This window comes from Phyllopteryx taeniolatus, chromosome 8 (assembly GCF_024500385.1).
Source record: "Phyllopteryx taeniolatus isolate TA_2022b chromosome 8, UOR_Ptae_1.2, whole genome shotgun sequence".
NCBI lineage: Eukaryota > Metazoa > Chordata > Actinopteri > Syngnathiformes > Syngnathidae > Phyllopteryx > Phyllopteryx taeniolatus.
The window spans coordinates 12,436,300-12,459,488 of record NC_084509.1 but is presented as its reverse complement, the minus strand read 5'-3'; the positions used below and the strand labels follow the sequence as shown (position 1 = coordinate 12,459,488).

At 43.9% G+C, this 23,189-nt stretch overlaps 1 protein-coding gene across 18 annotated transcripts in view; it reads right to left on the bottom strand.

Moving 5' to 3' along the window:
* The window catches only part of sipa1l3 (signal-induced proliferation-associated 1 like 3), a 112,598-nt gene that overhangs the window by 10,964 nt on the left and 78,445 nt on the right, over positions 1 to 23,189 (bottom strand). For 12 of the 18 annotated variants that reach the window (XR_009789922.1, XM_061783237.1, XM_061783241.1 and 9 more), the window contains 9 exons: positions 22,788 to 22,886; positions 22,357 to 22,532; positions 15,633 to 15,884; positions 6,777 to 6,959; positions 5,787 to 5,959; positions 4,235 to 4,353; positions 3,723 to 4,165; positions 1,606 to 1,836; positions 87 to 249 (listed from right to left, as the gene is read on the bottom strand). Coding sequence is in view for 15 of the 18 variants with exons in the window: in XM_061783237.1 (XP_061639221.1) it covers positions 87 to 249; positions 1,606 to 1,836; positions 3,723 to 4,165; positions 4,235 to 4,353; positions 5,787 to 5,959; positions 6,777 to 6,959; positions 15,633 to 15,884; positions 22,357 to 22,532; positions 22,788 to 22,886 (1,839 nt within the window). In the remaining 3 variants the exon portion in view is untranslated. The remainder of the gene's footprint in view (positions 1 to 86; positions 250 to 1,605; positions 1,837 to 3,722; positions 4,166 to 4,234; positions 4,354 to 5,786; positions 5,960 to 6,776; positions 6,960 to 15,632; positions 15,885 to 22,356; positions 22,533 to 22,787; positions 22,887 to 23,189) is intronic. The other 6 variants (XR_009789923.1, XR_009789924.1, XM_061783252.1 and 3 more) reach the window with 2 other exon arrangements.

The window sequence follows — 23,189 nt, the reverse complement described above, 5'->3', positions numbered from 1 at the left end:
AGAGAGCAGAAGCTAATTTTCATTACACTGTGTAATATCCTAAAGACTGTGTGTGTGTGTGTGTGTGTGTGTATTATGGTCTTTACTGGTTCCCGGTGCGGAGACTCTCCGGGGTTGTCCATGATGATCAGTTTCTTCAGGTCATCCTCGATGGTGCTCTTGTACGTCCGCCGCGGAGAGCGCAGGTCTCTCAGCGACGCTCGCAGTCGCGGTTGTCCGAACACGTTCTTTGAATTGATGTCCACCTGACTGAACAACACCACCCAAACGCAGACCGTCACTAACTGACACCCACCCAAAAAGGTTTGTCATTGCTTTTAGATACCACAAGATGGCACCAACGCAATAGCAAAAAACAGCTATTGTTTTACAGCGAATACTGGAGGATAGGTTCCCCCAAAAATATGTGAACAGTTTGCTGCAAATATGTGGTGGTTTATGCTACAGTGGTGCCTAATGGTACGGGTAATTCGACCTATGATTTTTTTTTTGTGATTCGAGCCATTTCTGATTCTTTTGCTTTGACTTGCAAGATAAATATTTGAAATACGTGCAGTGTATGGTGGCAGTGAAGTCAGCTACTTAACTCACTACACAACAAGCAGCAGTTTGGCAGATAGTGAACAATTCTTCAAAAATAGACTTTAAACTGTTTAATTCCACTCCCAATTGGAGTAAGTAAACATAAAACAAAGAATTACACATTTTTAATTGAAAACAACCACATAATAATAAAGTCCGTTTAGCTTAATCCTAACACACGATGCAAAACACTACCGACTAATGGCATTAATGTCAGTGTTATAACCCTTTAAACAACGGCTATTTGAACACAAATGGTGGCGCAACACATGTACTACAATGACAAAAAACTACTATTACAGCAGCTTACTGAGTCAGTTGTAAAACTTTTCTTTGCATGTCCTTTATGTTATACTGCCCCCAGGTGGCCAAGGCGCACACACCAGAAGAAGCAGCAAACTGTCCATTGAATCATAATGAAACTGATCCATTCTGGTTAATTGTCATCGCTGTATGATTTTATAAAGTACTTTATAGAGTGGGGCGGCACAGTCACCGACTGGTTAGCACATCCGTCTCACAGTTCTGAGGTTCAAATCTGGTCTCCCTGTGTGGAGTTTGCATGTTCTCCCCGTGACTGCGTGGGTTTTCTCCAGGTACTCCAGTTTCCTCCCACATTCCAAAAACATGCATGGTAGTTTAATTAAGGTCTCTAAATTGCCTGTAGGTGCGAATGGTTGTTTGCCTAAATGTGCCATGCGATTGGCCGGCAACCAGTTCAGGGTGTACCCCGCCTCCTGCCCGATGATAGCTGGGATAGGCGCCAGCACATCTGCGACCCTATTGAGGATAAGCGGCTCAGAAAATGGATGGATGGACTTTATAGAGTGCTATTTTTCTCAGGAGGCTCAAACAGATTTATGGCATTTCGATTCATTTCAGTGGGGAAAGACGAGTGTTTTCCCTTATGAGCGTGGTCATTGAACGAATTAAACTCAATTTCTGGGCACCACTGTAAAAACATTCACACAAAACCAGTTTGATATCATAGGAGGTATTAATGAATGAGAAAACCAAACGTACGTCTTGCTGTTGCTGCTGTCAGAGCTGGACGAAGTTTTTGCATTGGAAGGCGACGGGCTGACATCTTCAGGCTGCCAGTCACTTTGTCTGCTCTTTCCGTAAAAGGCCTTGGGGGCGGAGCTAGACAGAGGGGCGGAGATCAGGTGGGCCGAAGTGGGCGTAGTGGTCGAGGCGCGGATGGGCCGTGCTTTGTCCACCGTGGGTGTCTTGTAACCCTGAGGTGTGTAGGCTCTGGAACACATTGCAACACATTAAATTAGGGATGGAGAAACCAAGGCTTTCTGCAGCAATGAATAACTTTGAGACAATTGTCTTAAAACGATTCACTGCTTCAAAGCATTTTGAAACACTTAAAAAGAGCTCATCTCTGTGTCTTGCTTTTCAAAGGAAGCGTTGACAAAGCTTCTGTCATGTGTCTCACTGTTGCATGTGTTTTATCACGACCTAGTTGTCTATCATTGTGTTCTTCGGTAGATAAATGCTCCAAAGTGACTATTACAATCATGTGATATCTCATAATGCAGTAGGTGCCTACAAATTGGGAGGTAAATCTGCATTTTTTTTTATTTTTACAAGTTGTATCAAAATCAAATCTATTTATATAGAGCACTCTTCGTACATTCATCCATGGCTTTAACCCACTCTTTTGAGTTTGCTGACCTCATAGCCTTTTGAAAGGTAACATGGAAGTAAAATGCTTGTGAAACAGGGATATTGACTGCTAGTCCCTGGCAAATGGGTCATGAAGAACTGTTATTTTTATACAACTGTTTGTCCGTGTCGTCTCTGGGTCGCAACATCAAAGATGTGTTTTTGCTATACGTAAGATATAAAGCCAACAGACCATCTATGTATACAACTTTTGAGTAACGGTGGTCGTCACACGCGGTGCAACCACATAAGGACTCGAGCACGCGCCACCACCGTCCTCACAGATTGAGTGCTGAGTGCACTACCTCTTGGCTAATAACTCAGGACTGCAACAGCATCTCACTGTACATGCAGCACTTTAAAAAACAGATTTTAAATTAAATATTTTTTTTCTCTCCCTTGCTCGTTTGTTGAAAATGATAGCAATGTACTGGATCCAAAAAGCCTTCATTAGGAGAGAGATTCTGATACATTTGAAGGGGTTTTGAATGAGCTATAGACACGCCCACCCAGTTCGACACTGCTGTGACGTTCGAGGCCTCGTTCGCAGTGACCACATGATTTTCGGCATGTTTGAACCAAGTGACGAAACATTGTCGTCACTCTTATGCTTCATTTGGTCAATCAGATTTGAGCAGAAAGGCTCGAGCATAACATCACTACATGTATAGAAAGGCTGGTCGATGTGGCCTTAAAATAAAATCTCTCCATTTTGCCCCCCCAAGAATCCGAAAACTATATAAATTCTTTGTGTGTTTTGGAACATACTTGGCCAATAAAGCTGATTCTGATTAACAGGGCACATACAAACAAACAACCATTCACACTAACATTCACACCTACGGGCAATTTAGAGTCTTCAATTAACCTACCATGCATGTTTTTGGGATGTGGGAGGAAACCGGAGTACCGGGAGAAAACCCACGCAGGCACCGGGAGAACATGCAAACTCCACACAGACGAGGCCAGATTTGAACCCGGGTCCTCAGAACTGTGAGGCGGATGTGATAACCAGTAGTCCACCATGCCACCTTTTACAATAATACTCAACTTTATTTAGAATTTCATATGCACCTGTGGCTAAAAGGCGAAGCATGGAGAGTGTCTGTCGTCAAAATGCACAAGAACTGTCATTGCCAAATATAATTGCTCAAATATCCACACTCTCTGCTTTATTCTCACCCGTTTCGCTTCTTGGCATTGTTATTAAATAGCTACAGCTGCCAGAGTAATCCCCTTTTTCCTTGACAATCATGCCATGTTGTTTGTTGTGCAATGAAATCATATATATGTGGTGCCTCAAAATGTTCTTTCGCAAACTGCAACTTTTGGTAGGTGTGCGAGGGTCAATCGGCAGATGTGCAAGGGTGAGTTGCAGATTGTAATGTGTTCACAACTGTTCAGTTCAGTCACGTCACCCGGTGTGCGGCGGGCCTAACATAGACCACAGTGACTTGTATTATTACCTTGGCTTGAAAGCATCCATTTTTTCAGCACTGGATCCAGGAGGCGGGAACGTCCGAGTGCGGTACCCTTTGTTCTGACTGGCTGCGGCCGTAGTGCCGGGCGACGACTCCCATCTTTTGGCGTCCCCCCTGCCGCCACTACTCCTTCCCACAGATACCTCCTGGTTGTAGGCGACAGCGCCGTGCGAGGGTTTGTGGGGCTGGCCGCCGGAAACGTGGCGACTGTTGTGATTGTTGTAATGGGCTGGCGCATCGATGCCGCTGTCGTTGGATCCGCCCTTGTTGAGAGGGTCCGGATCTACCTCGGCGGAATCGCCGGGGAAACCCCCGTTGCCCCTGTCGCCCGCGGGTCCTCCGTCGAACCAGCGCTCGTCGCTGTGGCTGCTGGAGGCGTTGCTGGACAGCGTGTTGCTGCTGGAGTGGCTGGAGTATTGAGTCTCACCCTGGAGCACAAACAGAAGAGGTGAAGTCAGGACGTTGACAGAGTCACAAGTGCTAATGGCGACTCAAACCTTTGAGTGTCTGTTTGGAGAGTCTTTCCCTTGGACATCCTGTCTCAGTCTCCTCTGACCTCCTCCTCCTCCACCAGCCTGCACCCTGGACGACGAAGCTGGAACATGCCAGAGGGGTTCTAAATGCAAAACAAAGAAACATACCACATTGGTCTTGGTCAGGTTCTAAACGGATTTAAGGAGCTCTATTGCACCTTTCAAGTTCATATTTAATTGACACACTGAAAATAAAAATAGTAAAATCAAAAATTATTATGCTAAAGTCGACAAAAGTAAAAAAATATATCCATGATTTAAGTCAAACGTGCTTTGAACTACAGAAGAGATTAAAATAAGAATTCGTTGTGACATATAAACTCACATTACAGTAATTTGTCGTGTATAATGCGCACCCTTGTATTATACGCACCCCCAAAGTTGCCCTCAAAATTCTGGAAAACCCTTCTACCTATGTATAATGCATTTTTACAATGGATGATTTTGCTTCTACCCATATGATCAAAACATGAAATATCTGTATTTTGTTAGTTTTTTAAAAGAATAATTCTTAAGTTAAGCACTTTATTTGAACACGTAATATTATTTTTATTTACTTGCTCTTATTTTGAAATTCACAGCCCTACTTTTATTTAGTAAATTAGAAAACACACAGTTGTGCTCATATGTTTGATTACCCAGGCAGAATTTGTAAAATGGGTACAATTCTTTAAAGAAAACATGAAGGACCAGGCGAACCACATTTAAATATTATATTATTATATATATTATTAAATATTATGACAATGTCATAAAAAAGAATAAAGTCATACTATGACAATAAAGACTTGATTTAATGAGAATAAAGTCATATTAGAACAATAAAGGCTTACATTTAAGAGAATAAAGTCATAATATTATAAGAAAACAGTTCCAATTTTATAGAGAATAAAAGATTTCATATGAAATTGAACACCCAGTTGATAAGTTGCGTTGACCTTTCTTGCATGCCATCCATTTTTCATATACATACAAAATACAGTGAAAAAAGGCTGTTTGAACATTTGATGTGAATTTTGAAGACATTTTCTGCTTAAGAAATGCACAATAGAAATGTAATTAATCCGTTTCAGGGTTCATATTTTCAAAATACAGTGGACCACCGCCAATCGTGGGGGATAGGGACTGGGCCGGACCGCAAATAGTGCAAATCTGCAAAATAATTGACACTCACAATAATTTGGCCAATAAGCGTTTTCAGGGTTCCCCCTCCAAAAAAAAGAACAAAGAGAAAAATGGGGGGAAAATATGGGAAAGAAATGTAAAGAAAATATGAAAAAAAAAAAAAACATCTGTGAATAGGTGATTCCGTGGGTGCCGTGAGTATGTGGCTGTACACTTTAATATTAATATTTTATTTCTATTAAGCGCTATTATCAAGATACTCAGCTCTGTTCTTGTTTGACTATATTATACAGTTGTCCCACTATTGAACTGTACCGTTGATGTAGAACCTGGAAAATGTGTTGCACATTAAAAATGCAGGCCAGTTGTACTCTGGGGTACGACAGCTTACCCGTTTTGCAGCGCTCCATGGTGCTCTCCTGACTGGTGAATCCCGACGATGATTCTCCACTGGACACGATGTCTATGCTGAGGTGGGGCTCATAGGGCAGCAGGGAGCGCTGTCCTGTGCCGTATCTGCACGGAGCACAAAAGAGTGCAACATGCTGACCATAGTCATAGTCACTGCAAACACATGTAACATGCAAAACACAGTATACATTTTAAATGACTTTAAATGTCCCAACTTCTACAGAAATTTGCTTCCTTTTTTGCATCTCAGTTGAATAAAAACCTGTTCCTCAATGAATCACCCGAGGATTCTTCCACTAGATTGCTAGCACTCAGCTGTAGACCTAATGTGCTGCAATTGTACACACTAGTGTAATTCATCTCTGTGTGCTGACTTGTGACATAATATATAAGGCAACTTTCACACTGCAGGGCATGATGCCCAATTCAGATTTTTTTATTTAATCCGATCGTTTTGTGTAGTCGTTCACATTACAAAAAAAACGCGATTTCTACTAGAGACAGAGTGCGTCCGTGACATCACACGCATGCGCACAAACACAAGGCGCCATGTTGACAGAAGTAAAACGGCCCCTTGCGTAGGTCTCATCTTGACGCATTTGTGTTTTTTTCCAGGATATTGTGCAACTGGCGCAACATGATCTTTTTGCCACCAACTGTTTTCTGCTCCTTAGTCTGCCGTTAGCTTTTGCCGCGTTTCTGTTTTGTCGAATAATTGTGATGTTTGTCGCCGTTTTAATGACGTATACTTTAAATCGGATGAGCGCGCCGTGAGCGTCCATAATGCACTCCAAATTATATCCACATTCGAAAGAGGCCTGGGTCGGATAGGAAAAAAAATTGTACTGTTCACATTGACATGAAAAGAAATCAGATACATGTCACAATGGGCAAAAACAAAAACAAAAAAAACAAAATATCAGAATTGACCTGCAGTATGAACATAGCCTAAGAGAGAAGGCCCACCCACCTGTCAGGTGAAGGTTTGTAGCGCACAAAGGGCCCCGGTGTGATTCCGGGCGGCCCCATGGTGGAGAGGCCCACCAGGCCCGAGGAGGGCGATGAGAAGCTGGCTGAGGGGTTTCTGTAAGGCAGCACTCTGTCACCCCCTGCAGGAGATATGTTGTAGTGGTTCTCTGGGTAGCTGACCGGCCTGAGCAGGCACACACAAGAGAGATGAGAGGTGAACTTAACATAAAGAGTGAATGAACACAGCTTGAGTTTATTTGTGTTAAAATGAAAAACGAGGTTGAAGAAAAGTTGGCGATGGACACAGTAGGCACGCCCGCCGCACACTGAGTGATGCGGCCGAAGGTGACTGAAGTGAATCCTCGTGAAAAATTACAGTTGCCGACTCTTAGCCGCACACCATTCGATTTAGCACCGTATACCTACCGGCTCACTATAACAGAAAAACTGCGATTCTGTACCGGGTTTTGAGGCTCCACATAGACTTAGCAAAAAATAAAGGAAATAGTGTGGATATTTTGAGAGAATGTTCAGCGACAGACTCTTCACGCTTCGCTTTCTAGCCACAGGTGCATATGAAACTGTAAATATAGTAACATTTGATTGAAAAACACAATACATAGTATATTATATTTATTATACATAGATCATTTTACACTTGAGCCTATGTGAGTCCCAGGATGCTCATGTCTGGAAACAATGAGTTCAAGCCCTGGAACAATGAGTCTCTGCAACTTATCATCGCAGAATACAGATACAGTAATCCTCCGCTATATCATGGTTCTTGTGTCGCTATAGTGCAGATTTTTATTACAGTTGTTACTCTATTTTTGTTTCTTCAATATATTTGTGCTATTCATTGCTCTTGCTCGCTCTCAATATATTACGGTATATGTTTCGGCCTGCCACTATAGCAAATATTTTAGGACGATATAAATAAATGACAGTATCATTGATGTTTTTTATATGCCACTGATATAATGATATTATAGAAGTACATCCTTTTTAGGAACAATTAACCTTTCATTCTAAAGAATATTGGCATTGTAATGTAGAACAATAAATAAAGTATGACCCAAGCTCTGTTTACAAAAATTGCACTCAAGCAAATATTAAACATTTTGCACAGAGGTATAGTGTCATTAACCAACTAAAGAAGCTCCCAAAAATGTCTTAAAGCCTGCCAAATTTATGACTGTATTAAAAGAACAACATAATGCATTACTCGAAAGCATTTGGGCTTTGTCACTGTTTATAAATCAGATGTCATACATTTTAATATCACTATATTTTTATTCTTTATTTTTATTTATTGTATGAATGTTGTTATGTACTGTATCATTTCTGCTGCCTCTCGGCTTTTGAAAAAAGAGATTTTATATCTCAACAAGCTTTTACCTGGTTAAATAAACGATAAATAAAATGCAATATAAGGCCCGCCCTTGAGCTGCTGGACTGTGAGACCTTCACCTGTCAATCAAATGACGCTGAAAATTAGTTCACTGAAGTCAACTACTGCCTGAATATTGATAATGTGTGCCGCTGTGGAGATTGTAAATAAACAGTTAACTTTCCAATATGTATCTGTGTGTGCATGTGTTATGTGGGGAAAACACGTGCGCGCGCGCGCACACACACACACACACACACACACACACACACACAACTCCGAGCGTTGATGTTTTAAACGATGTCACTGCAGTCGAGTGAGCTGTTTAGCGCCTTATCTTTCCAGCTTGCAGACTAACTAATGTAATAAATAGCCATACAGTGAACCTTCGCTACTTCGCGGTTCGACTATCGCGGATTCACGACTTTGCGGATTTTTCTACAGTGCAAGTCAGCATGCAGTTTTTTACAGCGTACAATCCCGCATTGTATTCTGTGTCCTGATTGGCTACGGTACTGTAGACCAATTTGAATCCATCTCTTCCGTGCCATGTCTCCTGTACAGCACAAAATGCGTTCGGCTTGCTAAATTTAAATGAGTATTCGATTGCTAGCAGTGTGACTCTCAAGTGCCTCCTGTTTGCAAGTTTTCTCCCAGATATAACCATCAATGTTGACGAAACGTGCTGCACCGACAAGGGCACCTTCGGTCGCACCAAAAAGGCAAAGGAAGGTGCTAACTATCGAAGGTGGCATGTCTGCTTATAAGAATCTTCTCGCCCAGAAAAAAAAAAGAGCGGCAACAACTACCTATAACTATGTTCTTCTCTCGGAAAAAGACAGCGGAGAGGCGTCAGGACGAAGAGGGACGGTCAGCGGAAGCGTGAAATAAGCGCGAGTCACAATTAATAAGTTCTTATGCTTCCAACCACATACGTTGTTCATTAAAATTAAATTCGTTATTTAAAAAAATTTTCATCATTATTTGTCAGAAAATGTTTACATTTTTATTTCTTAAACAAATGTTTGGGCCTTAAAACAGGTTTTGACCTTTGTTTCATTATACAATATTATTAACAATAATAATAATAATAATAATGTACTTATTTTTCTTACAAAGGTTTGAACTTTGAGCGTGTTTAAACAAGAGAGAAATGTGAGAAAATGTTAATGGTGAGGTTTACAGCCTTAAAACACTATAATAATTGTAAAAAATAAAGTTTCCTACTTTGCGGATTTGACCTATCGCGGGTTATTTTTGGAATGTAATCCCCACGATAAACGAGGGAACACTGTATAACTTTCCCTAGTTTCCCAGTTGTGTGCATCGAGGGACCAAATGCCGTTCTACCAGCGGCTTCCTGGGTCGTGAGTGGCGAGGCGGGTGTTACCACAACAACGAAAATATCGAGTCCAGAAAAAACTACGGTCTGCCACCAAGACAGGACTCCTTTGATTTGTGGTGTGTGGAAGCTCTTCAACACACACACACACACACACACACATACGCAGGGCGGGTTTTAAGCCATGCGTCTGGATGCAGATTGAAATCAGTTGATGCGTCCCTGCTAATTTTTTCTGTCTCTCAGACGCAAGGCGCACATCAAACGAGATCCCTAATTATATTAATGTATGCTATCAAGGCGCTGCAGGAGCTACAGGACACCATTAACTCTGCAATCCAAACTCACAGGGGCATTTTATGTGGTTGCAGGACTACTTTAATCAAGTAAAACTGACAGACACTTTCCCCAGATTTCACCAGCATGTCACCATACCCACATGGGGGAATAATACACTGCACTGCGTGTACACAAACTTACGCAGGCCATAAATCGCCGTCTCCCACCCGCACCTCTGCTTCTCCGACCACATTTCCATTCTGCTGGCACCAGCCTAAAGAGTCCAATGGGGAAATGGTCCGAGCACACAATCAGAACTGTCACTGTGTGGCAAAAGTTGAACATTCTAGGGCTGAGTCCATCACTAGAAAACTGGGTCTTGGACTTCCTGACCAACAGATCACAGACTGTCAAGATTCACAACACCGTCTCTTCCTCCATCACCCTCAGCACTGGCTCCCCCCAGGGCTGTGTGGTGAGCCCCCTCCTGTCCACACAACCTATTACTGCTCAGTGAAATTCCCAAACTGTCATATAGTGAAGTTTGTGGACGACACAGCAGTGGTGGGATGCATCACAAACAACAATGAGTCCGAGTACAGAGAGGAGGTGGAACATCTTGTGGACTGGTGCAAAGACATTAATCTTTGCATCGATGTGAAGAAGACCAAGGAGATTGTGGTGGACTTCAGGAGGGACAGACACCCCCCCTGCACATCAGAGGAGCATCAGTGGAAGTACCTCGGGGTCTATCTATCCAAGTTTCTTACCTGGACCCGAAACACCTTCTGTCTGCTCAAGAAGGAACGTCTGTCTCTACTTCCTCCAGAGGCTGTGATGTGCTGGACTGGGGAGATTAGCGTGTCCTCAGCAACAGCATCACAGTGCGACACAGCAGCTGCTCGGCTGCAGAGAGGAAGGCACTACAAAGGATGGTAAAGACTGCTCAGATTGTGAGGGGCAGTCTTCCTACCATCACAGACATCTTCATGAGCAGATGCAGAAAGAGGGCTCTCTGCATCATCAAGGAATCAACCCAACCCGCACACCCTCTCTTCCATCCTCTCCCCTGAGGAAGGAGGCTACGGAGCATCCGGTGCAGGACCACCAGGCTGAGGAGGAACATCTTATTTCCGGAATCTGTTAGTCTATTAAACTTGGACAGTGCTCTTATAGCCCCGACATCAGCCCCCCAGTCCTAGTCAACCCTGCACAATGAACACTATTGTTTTTTAGTACAAATGACAATGTAAATATCATGTGCAATTCAAGCCTATTGCAGTTTATTTTATATTTATCTCATTTTCTTAATCTATTCATATTTCACAAATCTCTGGATTTATTGGGATAACCTGGGACCGCGGGTTTCATAGTTCATGCCATATCATATGCAAATGTGTGGTGGTCGCTGTTGGATGATCGACTTTGTCATCGGACTTGAGGCTGCAAGTCTTGGACACTCGGGTGAAGAGAGGGGCGGAGCTGTCAACTGATCACCACCTGGTGATGAGTTGGCTCCGATGGTGGGGGAAGATGCCGGTCCGAACTGGCAGGCCCAAATGTATTGTGAGGGTCTGCTGGGAACGTCTGGCAGAATCCCCTATCAGGAGTTTCAACTCACACCCCCGGCAGAACTTCACCCACGTCTCGGGGGAGGCGGGGGACATTGAGTCCGAGTGGACCATGTTCCGCGCCTCTATTGCCAAGGCGGCCGACCGGAGCTGTGGCCGTAAGGTGGTCGGTGCCTGTCGTTGCGGCAAGCCCCGAACCCGTTGGTGGACACCAACGGTGAGGGATGCAGTCAAGCTGAAGAAGAAGTCCTGTCGGGCCTTTTTGGCCTGTGGGACTCCTGAGGCAACTGATGGGTACCGGCTGGCCAAGCAGAATGCAGCTTTAGTGGTCGCTGAGCAAAAACTCGGGCGTGGGAGGAGTTCGGCGAGGCCATGGAGAACGACCTCCGGACGGCTTCAAGGAAATTCTGGTCCACCATCCGGCGTCTCAGGAGGGAGAAGCAGTGCACCATCAACACTGTGTATAGTGGGGATGGGGCGCTGCTGACCTCGACTTGGGACGTTGTGAGTCGGTGGGGCGAATACTTCGAAGACCTCCTCAATTCCACCGACACGCCTTCCCATGAGGAAGCAGAGTCTAGGGTCTCTGAGGCGGGCTCTCCTATCTCTGGGGTTGAGGTCACCGAGGTGGTGGCGAGGCCCCGGGGGTGGATGAGATTTGTCTGGAGTTCCTAAAGGCTTTGCATGTTGTAGGGCTGTCCTGATTGACACGCCTCTGCAACATCGCGTGGACATCGGGGACAGTGCCTCTGGATTGGCAGGCTGGGGTGGTTAAAAAGGGGGACCGAAGGGTGTGTTCCAACTACAGGGGGATCACACTCCTCAGCCTCCGTGGTAAGGTCTATTCAGGGGTGCTGGAGAGGAGGGTCCGTCGGGAAGTCAAATCTTCAGATTCAGGAGGAGCAGTGTGGTTTTCGTCCTGGCCGTGTAACAGTGGAACAGCTCTTCACCCACGGCAGTGTCCTCGAGGGTGCATGGGAGTTCGCCCAACCAGTCTACATGTCTTTTGTGGATTTGGAGAAGGCGTTCGACCCCGTCTCTCGCGGAGTCCTGTGGGGGGTGCTTCGGGAGTATGGGGTACCGAACCCCCTGATACGGGCTGTTCGGTCCCTGTACGACCTGTGTCAGTGTTTGGTACGCATTGCCGGCAGTAAGTCGGACTCGTTTCCAGTGACGTTTGGACTCCGCCAAGGGTGCCCTTTGTCACCGTTTCTATTCATAACTTTTATGGACAGAATTTCTCGGCGCAGCCGAGGAGTAGAGAGTGTCTAGTTTGGTGGCCTCAGTATTGCATCTTTGCTTTTTGGATATGATGTGGTTCTGTTGGCTTCATCTAGCCATGATCTCCAACTCTCACTGGAGCGGTTCGCAGCAGAGTGTGAAGCGGCTGGGATGAGACTCAGCACCTCTAAATCTGAGACCATGGTCCTCAGTCGGAAAAGGGTGGAGTGCCCTCTCCAGGTCTGGGATGAGATCCTTCCCCAAGTGGAAGAGTTCAAATATCTTGGGGTCTTGTTCACGAGTGAGGGAAGAATGGAATGAGAGATCGACAGGCGGATCGGTGCAGCGTCTGCAGTGATGCTGACTTTGTATCGGTCCGTTGTGGTGAAGAAGGAGCTAAGCCGAAAGGCGAAGCTTTCTATTTACCGGTCGATCTACGGTCCTACCCTCACCTATGGTCACGAGCTGTGGGTCGTGACCGAAAGAACAAGATCCCGGATAGAAGCGGCCCAAATGAGTTTCCTCCGCAGGGTGTCCGGGCTCTCCCTTAGAGATAGGGTGAGAAGCTCGGTCATCCGGGAGGGGCTCAGAGTAGAGCCGCTGCTCCTCCGCATTGAGAGGAGCCAGATGAGGTGGCTCGGGCATCTGTTTAGAATGCCTCCCGGACGCCTCCCTGGTGAGGTGTTCCGGGCATGTCCCACCGGGAGGAGACCCTGGGGACGCCCCAGGACACACTGGAGAGACTACGTCTCTCGGCTTGCCTGGGAATACCTCGGGATCCCCTCGGAAGAGCTGGAGGAAGTGGCTGTGGAGAGGGAAGTCTGGGCCTCCCTGCTGAAGCTACTGCCCCCGCGACCTGACCTCGGATCAGCGAAAGACAATGGATGGATGGTGGTAGAGAAAATTTAATTCCTTGAATCCCTTGAATTGGTATAGCTGTGAGAGGCAGGGTACATCTTGGAGTGGTCTCCAGCCAATCACAGGGCACGTATAAACAAACAACCATTCACAGTCACATTCACATAAAATGACAATTTAAAGTCTTCAATGAACCAAACATGGATGCATGTTTTTGGAATGTTAATATTGATGAATGCTGTTATCATTCATTAACGCCAGGGTTCGCACTGCCCGTTTGCCACCTCGCCAGTGGCTAATTGAAACAGGATGTGGCGAAGCGAATGTTGTCCACGTTAGCCACGCTGGTGAATCAAATTCACCTGCATTAAAAGCCCTTCCTGATAAAAGTTAAAAGTGAGCGAGCTCATTCTGCCGTGTATGAGCGGTGTTAGTGGTTTAGTTTTCCCCCGTTTGTAAAATGGTGCAATCTGCCATCCAGCCGCTGCTCACTATAAGCAGTCAGGCTCACGGGCTTTCCCAGCTGCAGGAAGCGGCGCATCGGGGAAGACAAGACCTGATGCCTCTTGGCACCGAATTGAAGGATGCATACTACAGGTCATTTGGGGTCCTAAGGCAGACATAGTGACGCCCCCACCCTCCTTTTGTAATTTAGACCACTTTGTCCTGCTTTTGAAATCTGTAACAATTATCTGACAGCTAAAGTTATCCATCCATCCATTTTCTGTACTACTTATCCTCACTAAGGTCGCGGGCGTGCTGGAGCCTATCCCAGCAGACTGTCGCCAGCCTATTGCAGGGGACACATAAACAACAATTTGCACTCACATTTACACCTACGGGCAATTTTGAGTCTTCAATCAACCTACCACTCATGTTTTTGGGATGTGGGAGGGGACTGGAGTAGCCGGAGAAAACCCACACAAGCATGGGCAGAACATGCAATCTCCACACAGGTGGGGACGGATTTGAACACCGGTCCTCAGAACTGTGAGGCAGATCTGCTAACCAGTAGGCCAACGTGCCGCTCAGCTAAAGTTGGTCTACTAATATTTACCACCAAAGATTTAGAATATGAATGTTCAACTAAAGTTTAAATTTGGGAAATTCCCTTAAGATCCCTCATTTAATATAGTTTACCATGGGCAGCACGGTGGCCGACTGGTTAGAGCGTCAGCCTCACAGTTCTGAGGACCCGGGTTCAATCCCCGGCCCCGCCTGTGTGGAGTTTGCATGTTCTCCCCGTGCCTGCGTGGGTTTTCTCCGGGCACTCGGGTTTCCTCCCACATCCCAAAGAAAAACATGCATTAATTGGAGACTCTAAATTGTCCGTAGGTTTGACTGTGAGTGCGACTGGTTGTTTGTTTGTATGTGCCCTGCGACTGGCTGGCAACCAGTTCAGGGTGTACCCCGCCTCCTGCCCGATGACAGCTGGGATAGGCTCAAGCACGCCCGCGACCCTAGTGAGGAGAAGCGGCTCAGAAAATGGATGGATGGATAGTTTACCATTTCAACTGCTTTTGTACTCACATCTTGGTGATGAAAAGCGTCACTCGTGTCACTCTCCATTTGATCTCTATACTCAGCTGACAGAGAACAGTGCTACTGCTACTGACAAGAGCATCATTATACAGTATTAAATTTTTACAAGGCATGAAGTTAAATCAAGAAGTCAATATTTTACTGTGATGGAACATTTTTGTTTTTACAATTCATATCAATTCATCATAACATTTACATGGCCTACAGGAAAGAGTTATTTGTTGGCTGTATCCAGTGTTGTGTTGGTCACACTATAGAATAATGTATTTCTTGTGTTCAGTTAATAATGCCCACAATAAACCTCCTCCTGAAAAGCCGCATGCTAAATCGCAATCTTTGTTTAGAAGAAACACCAAAAAAAACAATCTCGCAATTAGAGTATTTTTCCGAAGTTGTTCATCCCCAAACCTGATTGATGACTAGGTATTTTTAATTGGGCCCACACCGTTAAAGCTTAATGGCGTCTCTGTGACGAGGACTGGCAAAGTGTGACTAAAGGTTTAGCCACATAAACACACGGGATGTTGTGGCTAACTACACACAAGTGTGGCTAGACGATTTTTATACTGTTTAGCCACATTGGCTAAGAGGTATTATGACCCAGTGCCAACACTGAACGTAATTATTAATATAGCATCATGGTGTCTCTCTCACCTCTTGGAGTTGAAGTGCTGAGGCTCCCTGTAAGGAACAGGCATTAATGTCTTGTGGGAGGAACGCAGAGGCGGTGGTGGGGGGCACATGGGGGCCCACCGCTGCGGGTTGGGGGTGCCGTGCAGCCCCTGAGGGACGGGCGGGCTGTCCCAGCGCCAACCCGTGCGAGGGGAGGGTCGGTAGCCCGCGGCCAAAGGCTCAGCTTCAGGCTTCTGCTCCATGGTCTTCATCTCGTACTCCTCTGTGCAGCCCCTGAAACAGTCACAAACACACGGCAACTCACTCAATGTTCATAAGCTTTACACTCAAATCCATTTGCTTCCCTTTCAATAAAGAACTGCACTGCATATTAAAAGTCTCTGTCATGTGCTCATAGCACACTGTTGACAGCAGACACATAATAGCAGCCACTAATGAGCTCCCCTGACACTGACAGGTGCAGAATGAGAGGAGAGGAAACCGATTATTGGTACAGCAGGACTCCATCTTGCCTACTGAGAGACAGAGGTCAAGTATGTACATGTAAATTGCGGTCCAATCAAATCAAAGGGCTCTTTATACAAGGCCTCGGTATATACAGTAGATTTTCTACTGTATGTGGTCATGGTCACAATGAGATTAGTGCAAACTTTATTAAACAACAAAGTAAAATCTTAAATGAAAAGTGGCTGAAATTTATTGTCATCAAAAATAGTGACCATACTGTCAAAATCTCCCATGTCGGGTGCACACACACAAAAAATGCCCCCCAGCCTAAACAATATCTTAATATCAGTCCGATTAGAGCACACTCAAGTCAAACCTTAAATGAACAGTGGCTGACATTTATTCTCGTCAATAATAGTGAACATACTGTCAGATCTCCTAAGTAGCGGGTGTACATCTTAACAAAAAGGTCCCCCATCTTAATTGCTTACCATCTTTATTTCAATCAGACGAGAGCAGATTTTTATTAATAACTACTAAGGTAAAATCTTAAATGAAAAGTATCTGACCTTTATTCTAAGCATTAAAAGCGAACAAACAGTACTGTCAGAGCTCCAATGTAGCAGTTGTAAATCTCAACAAAAAGATCCCCAATTTAAACGCGTCACAGATTAATGCAGACTTTATTAAATGCAAAAGTCACCAATAATAGTGAACATAGTGTCAAAGCTCCAATGTAGCGGGTGTATATTTCAACAAAAATCTCCCGCAGTTTAAATGCTTACCATCTTTATTTCAATCAAATTAGTGCAGACTTTATAAAAACAAAAAAGTAAATGTATATTTCTATGTAGTGGCTGTACATCTAGACAAAAAAGGTGCCCGAGCTTTAACATTTGTCATGGTTATTTCATTCATAGATCATATAATAGCTGAGTAAATGGCATCTATTATTCATAGATGGTTTAGGACCAGAGAAGACATTACTCTCAACTCAAGGGTTTAGTTGAACAACAAGACACACTAACTCACCTACCAAGCTTTGTCATTGAAGCTATTTTGATTATAGATATATCTTTTAAAAAAAAGAAAGAATAATGTTAATTGTGTGAAATCCTTTTAATTTTAATTGCTGATTCATAGTGCCTTGAAGCGTCTAGGCATTTTCTATGTGCTTATCCTCATTAGGGTCACAGGTGCGCTGAAAACTATCCCAGCTGACTTTGGGCAACCCGAACTGGTCGCCAGCCAATCACAGAGCACGTATAGACAAATGACCATTCACACTCACACCACTGGACAATTTTTGATGAATCTAACATGCATGTTTTTCAATTTGGCACGAAGTACTCAGCGAAAACCCTCACAAGCAAGGGGCGAACATGCAAACTCAACACATGAAGGCCTGAGCCAAGGTTCGTACGAGGGACCTCTCGACCGAAAGGCAGAAGTGCTCACTACTACAACACTTTGCTGTTGCCTGAAAGTACAGTTGTGCCTTGTGACGCGAGTGACCCAATTAATGATTTATTTTTTTAGATGCGAGCCGTCGAGCTTTGATTTACGAGCGCAAATTTGAGACAAGAGCGCTGTATGGTGGCAGGGGACTCAACTCACTTTACAACAAGAAACTATAAAATCTTTTCAGAATCGATTATCCTATAGATATTTCATCGAAGGCGGCACGGTGGGCGACTGGTTAGCACATCTGCTTCACAATTCTGAGGACCCGGGTACAAATCCGGCCTCGGCCTCGCCGGTGTGGAGTTTGCATGTTCTCTCCGTGACTGTGTGAGTTTTCTCCGGGTACTCCGGTTTCCTCCCTCATTCAAAAAACATGCATGGTAGGTTAATTGAAGACTTTAAGTTGCCCGTAGGTGTGAATTTGAGTGTGAATGGTTGGTTGTTTGTTTATGTGTGCCCTGCAATTGGCTGGCGACCAGTTCAGGGTATACGCCGCCTCTCGCCCACAGTCTGCTGGAATAGGCTTCAGCATGCCTGCGACCCTATTGAGGATAAGCGGTACGGAAGATGAATGAATATTTCATCGAGTACTTAAGTAATTTCCCCGCCCCAGCAACATTTCAGCAGATAGCATTAGTAAATATTCTTAAAAAAAAAAAAAAAAAAAAAAAAGGCTTCAAGCTGTTTATTGCCACTCTCAACTACTGTCAAACTAAACATAAGGTTAATTCTTCACATTCCATTTCATTATATTACTTTGTTTTTATAAAGTACAATATTATAGAGTACTATTTACATTCCAGATGATTTGAGATGTGAGTGTTTTGAGTTACGAGTATAGCCATGGAACAAATTAAACGCGTATCTTAAGGCACCACTGTATTGAAGCAAAATGGAGGGCACTACTCAGCTGCAACAGCAGAGGCGCTGTTGATTCAGTCTCAACCAGTTTACTTTCTGACCAAGAACAGGATGACGTCAGCTATGCAAAGTTGAGTGACATCCAATTTGCGATCATTGTGCAATTGTGTGGAAAAAATTTGAGGAAATGTATGGTATAACGAACTGCTGACCTGACAAAACGAGCTTTTCAACAAGACTTTTTAGTGAAAAAGCATTTTTGTTCTGTTCTGACAAAACGTTGCAGTTTCTTTATGCAGATATGATCCAAATCATTCTAAAACCGATACATTTAAATCCCACTTGGCACAACAAGTGATTTACATCTGTTGTATTTGGCTGGATACATTTTGCTCAGGTGAATCCAGGTGTTTGGTTACATTAAGCCTTCTAACATGCATCATGCAAATAAAATTAAAATTCCATACAATATACTACATAAAGAGAAATGATTTAGAAGACATCTATCCAACATTGTTGTATTTTGCTTTCTTGCTTTGTCAAAGTAGTCGGTACATACCCAAAGCTCCTACACATGCACACACGGAGGGTTTCTTCCCACGCAGCTGGCACTCCCTCAACGTGCACGCAAGGTTATAGCCACTATCGCCATTTATCACACCTTTTCTTCCGCCGTATCCGTCAGTCTCCGAAACCGAGGCTTAGCGGAGGCAAGTCCTGCTCTCCTCTCTATATCCATTCCGCCCACTCCCTTTCACACTCGTTCTGCTCCGTTGAGACATGTTGTCCTTCTCTCGACGGGCGCCGCCTTCCTCTCACTTTATCCCTCCCTCTTTTCCCGCAAAGCATTTTTAATTAATCGCATCCATTCGCTCGAATTATTTATTTATTTTTAGTTGCCTTTTTCCCCTCCCTCCTGTGGATTCAAGGCCTTAATCTCATGCAATCGGCTTGCCTGGCACATAACTCCAAATGCGCAGGAGAAGAGACAGAAAGAGAGGAAGGGGGGCGAGTGAAATACAAGGCTCTTAATTACTAGCTGTACCAATGCCACAAAGTGTGTGTGTTTTTGTGTGTGTGTGTGCGTGTTTAAGGGTTGAAACCTGGTGTAATTAAATGGCCTTTAACATTAAAGTCATGTGATCGCAATGACTGTAGTTGAGTCGCTCTCTCTCACACACACACACACACACACACATGCTCAAACAAGCCATTACTTCAACCTGCAACTACTTTATCGCATGACACGAGACGTTACTCATTATATATATTCATATTTTATATAAATAACATGCTTGCTGGTAGAAAAGAAATAGACTATTCAATAAAAAAAAACAGAAAACCAAAGGTGAAAAAAAAGGAATGTTAAATGCAGTCATTTTTTTGCTGCTTTCTCTCCACACGTCTTAGTTTGTGCCTGTGTGCTCGCTTCCTCTTTTCGCACCCTCCCACACAAAATTCTGCCCACCATCTCAGCCGTGCTTTTGTGTGCTTGTAACAAGCGTAGTGATGGGCATTTGAATGAATGGCACTAAAAGTGGGTGATCAATATTATTTCTGATAGGCATTTTGGCGAAGGAAAGTGCAACAGTGGACTGACATGAAATCAGACTAACTTTTGTTGTATTAGGTCAATTAGGATTACTAAAATTATGTATATTTGCTAAATTACAAAATAGGGAGAATTATTTCTTTAAGACAATTTTTCAGTATTTTCTTCAGTAAGATTACTATACCTTTAAACAATTTGGAAAAACCAGCTGATGAAATAATTTCTTTGGAAATTTCATATAGGTTTATTGACAACATTTGAGCTCATTAGAGACACACCTGTGGATGTATTCCAACTAGACACACATGTAACACACTGCTTCTCTGTGTAAATGATGGGCAAGTCAAAAGAAATCAACCAAGATATCAGGAAGATAATTGTGGAATTGCACAAGTTCTTGGCTGCAGTTTCCAGATGTCTGAAGGTGCCACGTTTATCTGTTCAAACAGATATACGGAGAAGTATAAACACCATGGGAATGTCTAGTCATCATGCCGCTCTGGAACGAGATAGGTTCTGTGTCCCAGAGATGAACGTTCTTTGGTCCGAAATTTGCATATTAACCCAAGAACAAAAGCATAAGACCTTGCGAAGATGCTGGCTGAAGGTGGTAAGTGTGTGTCATTATCTACAGCAAAACAAGTACTGTACCGATATGAACTGAAAGGCCACTCAGCCAGGAAGAAGCCATTACTCCAAAAGAAAATAAAAAGAAAGCCAGACTACAGTTTGAAAATGCACACATGGACAAAGACCTTAATTTTAGAAACATGTCCTGCGGTCTGACAAGACTAAAATTTAACTGTTTGGCCATATTTAGCATCGTTAAAAAGGGCTTATCTCACCGGTGGACAGGTCACCGTGACTGCAGAGGCTGATCAGTTGTTAGCGACTCTGGGACCTGGGAGACCAAAATATTGCTTGTGCTCTCTCCAGGAAGATATCTGAGAGACTTCTCCAAACAGCGTGACAACCAATTCACTCGGTAGTCGCTGATATAGGCCTTTATATAGTATATATTCTTTAAATAAATCTATAATGTATATTGTGTGTGTATGTGTGTGCGTGCTCCGGGCTCAGCTGGCAGAGCACGGACACCGGGACAGTCCTCTAATGAGGAAAACGCTTTAACGTCCATATAAGCCAAAATATTGAGGCGATCATTCAAATATTTTAGAGGTTGAAGAAGAGATGAGTAGAGATGTCCACATAAATTTTGGTGACAATTGATCGCTTTTGTGACATTAAGTGCTGTCAAGCTTTATCTCTATATAAGCGCAGAGGAAAATGCTTTAACGGCCATAAAATCCAAAATATTGTTGTGATCGTTCTGATATTGTCAGAGGTTGTTGAAGTGGCCACAAGTACAGATGTCCACATAAATTTTGGAGACGATTGATTGCATGTCTAACATTTTTTAGTTGATAATCAATATTAATATTGAAAATTTTGGGTGGTAAGTATTATTTACTGGACAGGGGGAGAATATAAAAACAGTTATATACGGTAACTTCAGCTGTCAGATAATTATAGCAGATTTAAAAAGCAGGAAAAATTTGGCCCAAATGACACGCAGTACACACCCTTTGTCAAAATTGAACTTCAGTAAAACAGTTCTGTGGCTGTGAAAGGACAGGTTCGAATGAGGTGAAATAGGGTCTAAGTTAGGAGCAAAAAGGGGGAAGCTTGTAAGCCTGAGAACACCATCCCAACTTTGAAATACAGGGCTGGCATGATCATGTTTTGCAGTTGTTTTACTAAAGGAGGGACTGGTGTGCTTCACAAAATAGATGGCATCATGACAAAAGAATATGTCAAAGTACTGAAGCAACATCTCAAGTCATCAGCCAGGAAGGTATAGCTTGGGTGCAAAAGGGCCTTCTACACAGACAATGAGCCGAAGCAGACTGCCAAACTGGTTACAAAGTGGCTTAAGGATAACCAAGTCGATGTTTTGGAGTGGTCATCGCTAATCACTGATCTCAGTCATACTGAAACTTTATTGGCGGACCAGAAAAGGCATGTGGAAGCAAGGAGGGATACAAACTTGGCTAAATTACCTCTGGGTTTCAGTCTGGATGCCGCACGGTACCATGCTGCCTCCCACAGGTTAGACTCTGTACTACGACAGGTATTTGGTTTGAGGGTAGAAGAATCGCGATTGTTGGTGGAAATATGGTTGTGTGTGGGTTATCTCGAATACACCAGACACTATAAGAGCAGGTAGAATACATGCAGCTTTTTCCACATCAGTATGTGTGTAATCCGCTTTAGAACCAATAGAACCTCTGCTGCTGGCACTCCATTTCGGCAATTCAAAACAAACAAAATTATGATTATTATGCTCAACCCTAGTTAAACTATTCACAGTTTACATTTTACAACAGCAGAAAGAAAATGGCAGACGTGCACGTTACGCACCGCCGCGGCCCGCCCTCTTCGTATGGGGGGATGATGACCACTTTGACCGTGACCGACGTCCTCAGCAGGTCAATCATCTGCTCGTGAGTTAGCGTCACCGCGGCGACCTTGCAGATCTCCACCAGGCGACTGCCCTGCCTCAGGCCCGCCTGCCAGGCAAACCCGTACTCCTCCACCTGCACGGCAACACAAACCACCACTAAGTAAATTTATCTTAAGCGCATCAGAATCATCTTTATTTGCCAAGTATGTCCAGAAAACACACAAGGAATTTGTCTCCGGTAGTTGGAGCCGCTCTAGTACGACAACAGACAGTCAAATGACAGAGAACACTTTTGAGACATAAAGACACTGACAAAAAAAACAGTCACTGAGCAATAAAGGGTTAATAGTGTGGAATCTTAACAAGCAAACGTGTCAGTTGATGGTACCTCGGCCACAGTGCCGTCCAAGCGCACGTGGAAGCCCAGTTGACCCAGTCCGTTTCTCCTCAGTGTCATATCCACTGTCTCACATCCCACAGTTAGTGACTGAAAACAAAAGGGGAAGCATGTCAAGACATATATATTATGAAAAGAAGCAGGACATTTGAATACAAGTAGACTTTACACCAGGGGTGGGCAAACGTTTTGGATCAGGGGCCACATTGACTTATAAAATTTGACAGGCGGGCCAACCGAGGACCAGATGCTTACATATAAAAAATAAACAAACAAACATAAAGGCATTGTAGTGTTAATACCTAGATTTACTTTTCATGTGTTGTTTTGTTGATCACCATTTTTTTGCCAGTGCATCAAAGTCTGGTGTTAGTTTTATTGTGGCAATTCTCA